At 55.7% G+C, this 1,800-nt stretch overlaps 1 protein-coding gene across 1 annotated transcript in view; it reads right to left on the reverse strand.

The window, feature by feature from the left end:
- PTK2B (protein tyrosine kinase 2 beta) overlaps positions 1 to 1,800 on the reverse strand; it is a gene marked incomplete at its 3' end in the record, with an annotated part of 27,502 nt that overhangs the window by 7,935 nt on the left and 17,767 nt on the right. Inside the window, exon 6 of the mRNA XM_017839832.1 lies at positions 949 to 1,153. Within this exon, the coding sequence (XP_017695321.1) occupies positions 949 to 1,153 (205 nt within the window). The remainder of the gene's footprint in view (positions 1 to 948; positions 1,154 to 1,800) is intronic.

Raw genomic sequence — 1,800 nt, forward strand, 5'->3', positions numbered from 1 at the left:
AACAAGGAAAGGGTGGGAAAACACAAGGAAAGTGTGGGAAGAGCCAAGGGAAAGGACTGGGAGGACACGGCCTGATCCACACCGGCATCCCCAGGGATGATCCCAGGGAAATGTGGGATCAAGACTATTTCCCAGGAAGCCAAGAGCTTCCATCCCACCCTGGGAAAACAGGAGGGAACACAAGGAAAGGATAGGAAAACACAAGAGCCATGGAAAACACGAGAGAGCACAAGGAAAGGGTGGGAAAACACAAGGAAAGAATGGGAAGAGCCAAGAGAAAGGACTGGGAAGACACGGCCTGATCCACATCAGCATTCCCAGGGATGATCCCAGGGAAATGTGGGATCAGGACCATCTCCCAGGAAGCCAAGCACTTCCATCCCATCCCAGGAAAACAGGAAGGAACATAGGGAAAGGGTGGGAAAACACAAGGAAAGGGTGGGAAAACAGGAGGGAACACAAGGAAAAGGTGGGAAGAGCCAAGGGAGAGGACTGGGAGGACACAGCCTGATCCACACCGGCATCCCCAGGGATGATCCCAGGGAAATGTGGGATCAGGACCCTTTCCCAGGAAGCCAAGAGCTTCCATCCCACCCTGGGAAAACACGAGGGAGCACAAGGAAAGGGTGGGAAAACAGGAGGGAACACAAGGAAAGGGTGGGAAGAGCCAAGGGAAAGGACTGGGAGGACACGGCCTGATCCACACCAGCATCCCCAGGGATGATCCCAGGGAAATGTGGGATCAGGACCCTCTCCCAGGAATCCAAGCACTTCCATCCCACCCCTCTCACCCCCCAAAACCTCTCCCAGGGTCTCCATTTCCCCCACGATCCACAGAAACCTCCTCGACGGCTCCATTTCCCCCCTTTCCCACCCCCAGATCCTCTCCGGCTCCATTTTCCCGCCTTTTTCCCGCCTTTCTCCCCCTCCCGCATTCCCGGTTCCCACCTGAGGCTGCAGACGAGCTCCTGGAAGCGGGGCCGTTCCCCGGGATCGTAGTCCCAGCAGCGGGTGAGGAGGGTGTAGAGGACGGGCGGGCAGAGCTCGGGTTTGGGCAGGCGGTCGCCGCGCTCCAGCACCCCGATCACATCCCGGTTTTCCAGCCAGAAGAACGGCTGCTTCCCGAGGCTCAGGATCTCCCACACGCACACGGCTGCGGCGGGAATGCCGGGATTTCCCGGGATCGGGGAGATGGGGAGGGGGGGTGGGGTGGGAGGTGAGGTGGCTCAGAATTCCCGATGAGAGGGCGGGAAGGGAAGAGGGAAGGGAGGCGTGGAGAGCAGGGAAGAGGGAATTTAGGGATGGGAAAGGGGGCAGAGGAGATCCAGAGGCCACGGGAATGGGCAGATGGGTATTCCCAGGGAATGGGTGGATGGATAATTACAGGGAATGGGTGGATGGATATTCCCAAAGAATGAGTGGATGGATAATTACAGGGAATGGGCAGATGGATATTTCCAAGGAAAGGGTGGATGGATATTCCAGGGAATGGGTGGATGGATATTCCCAAGGAATGGGTGGATGGATACTTACAGGGAATGGATGGATGGATATTCCCAAAGAATGAGTGGATGGATAATTACAGGGAATGGGTGGATGGATATTCCCAGGGAATGGGTGGATAATTATTCCCAGGGAATGGGTGGATAATTATAGGGAATGGGGGGATGGATAATTACAGGGAATGGGTGGATGGATATTCCCAGGGAATGGGCAGATGATTATTCCCAGGGAATGGGTGGATAATTACAGGGAATGGGGGGATGGATAATTACAGGGAATGGGTGGATGGATATTCCC

This window comes from Lepidothrix coronata, unplaced genomic scaffold, assembly GCF_001604755.1.
Source record: "Lepidothrix coronata isolate B3197 unplaced genomic scaffold, Lepidothrix_coronata-1.0 Scaffold506, whole genome shotgun sequence".
Lineage (NCBI taxonomy): Eukaryota > Metazoa > Chordata > Aves > Passeriformes > Pipridae > Lepidothrix > Lepidothrix coronata.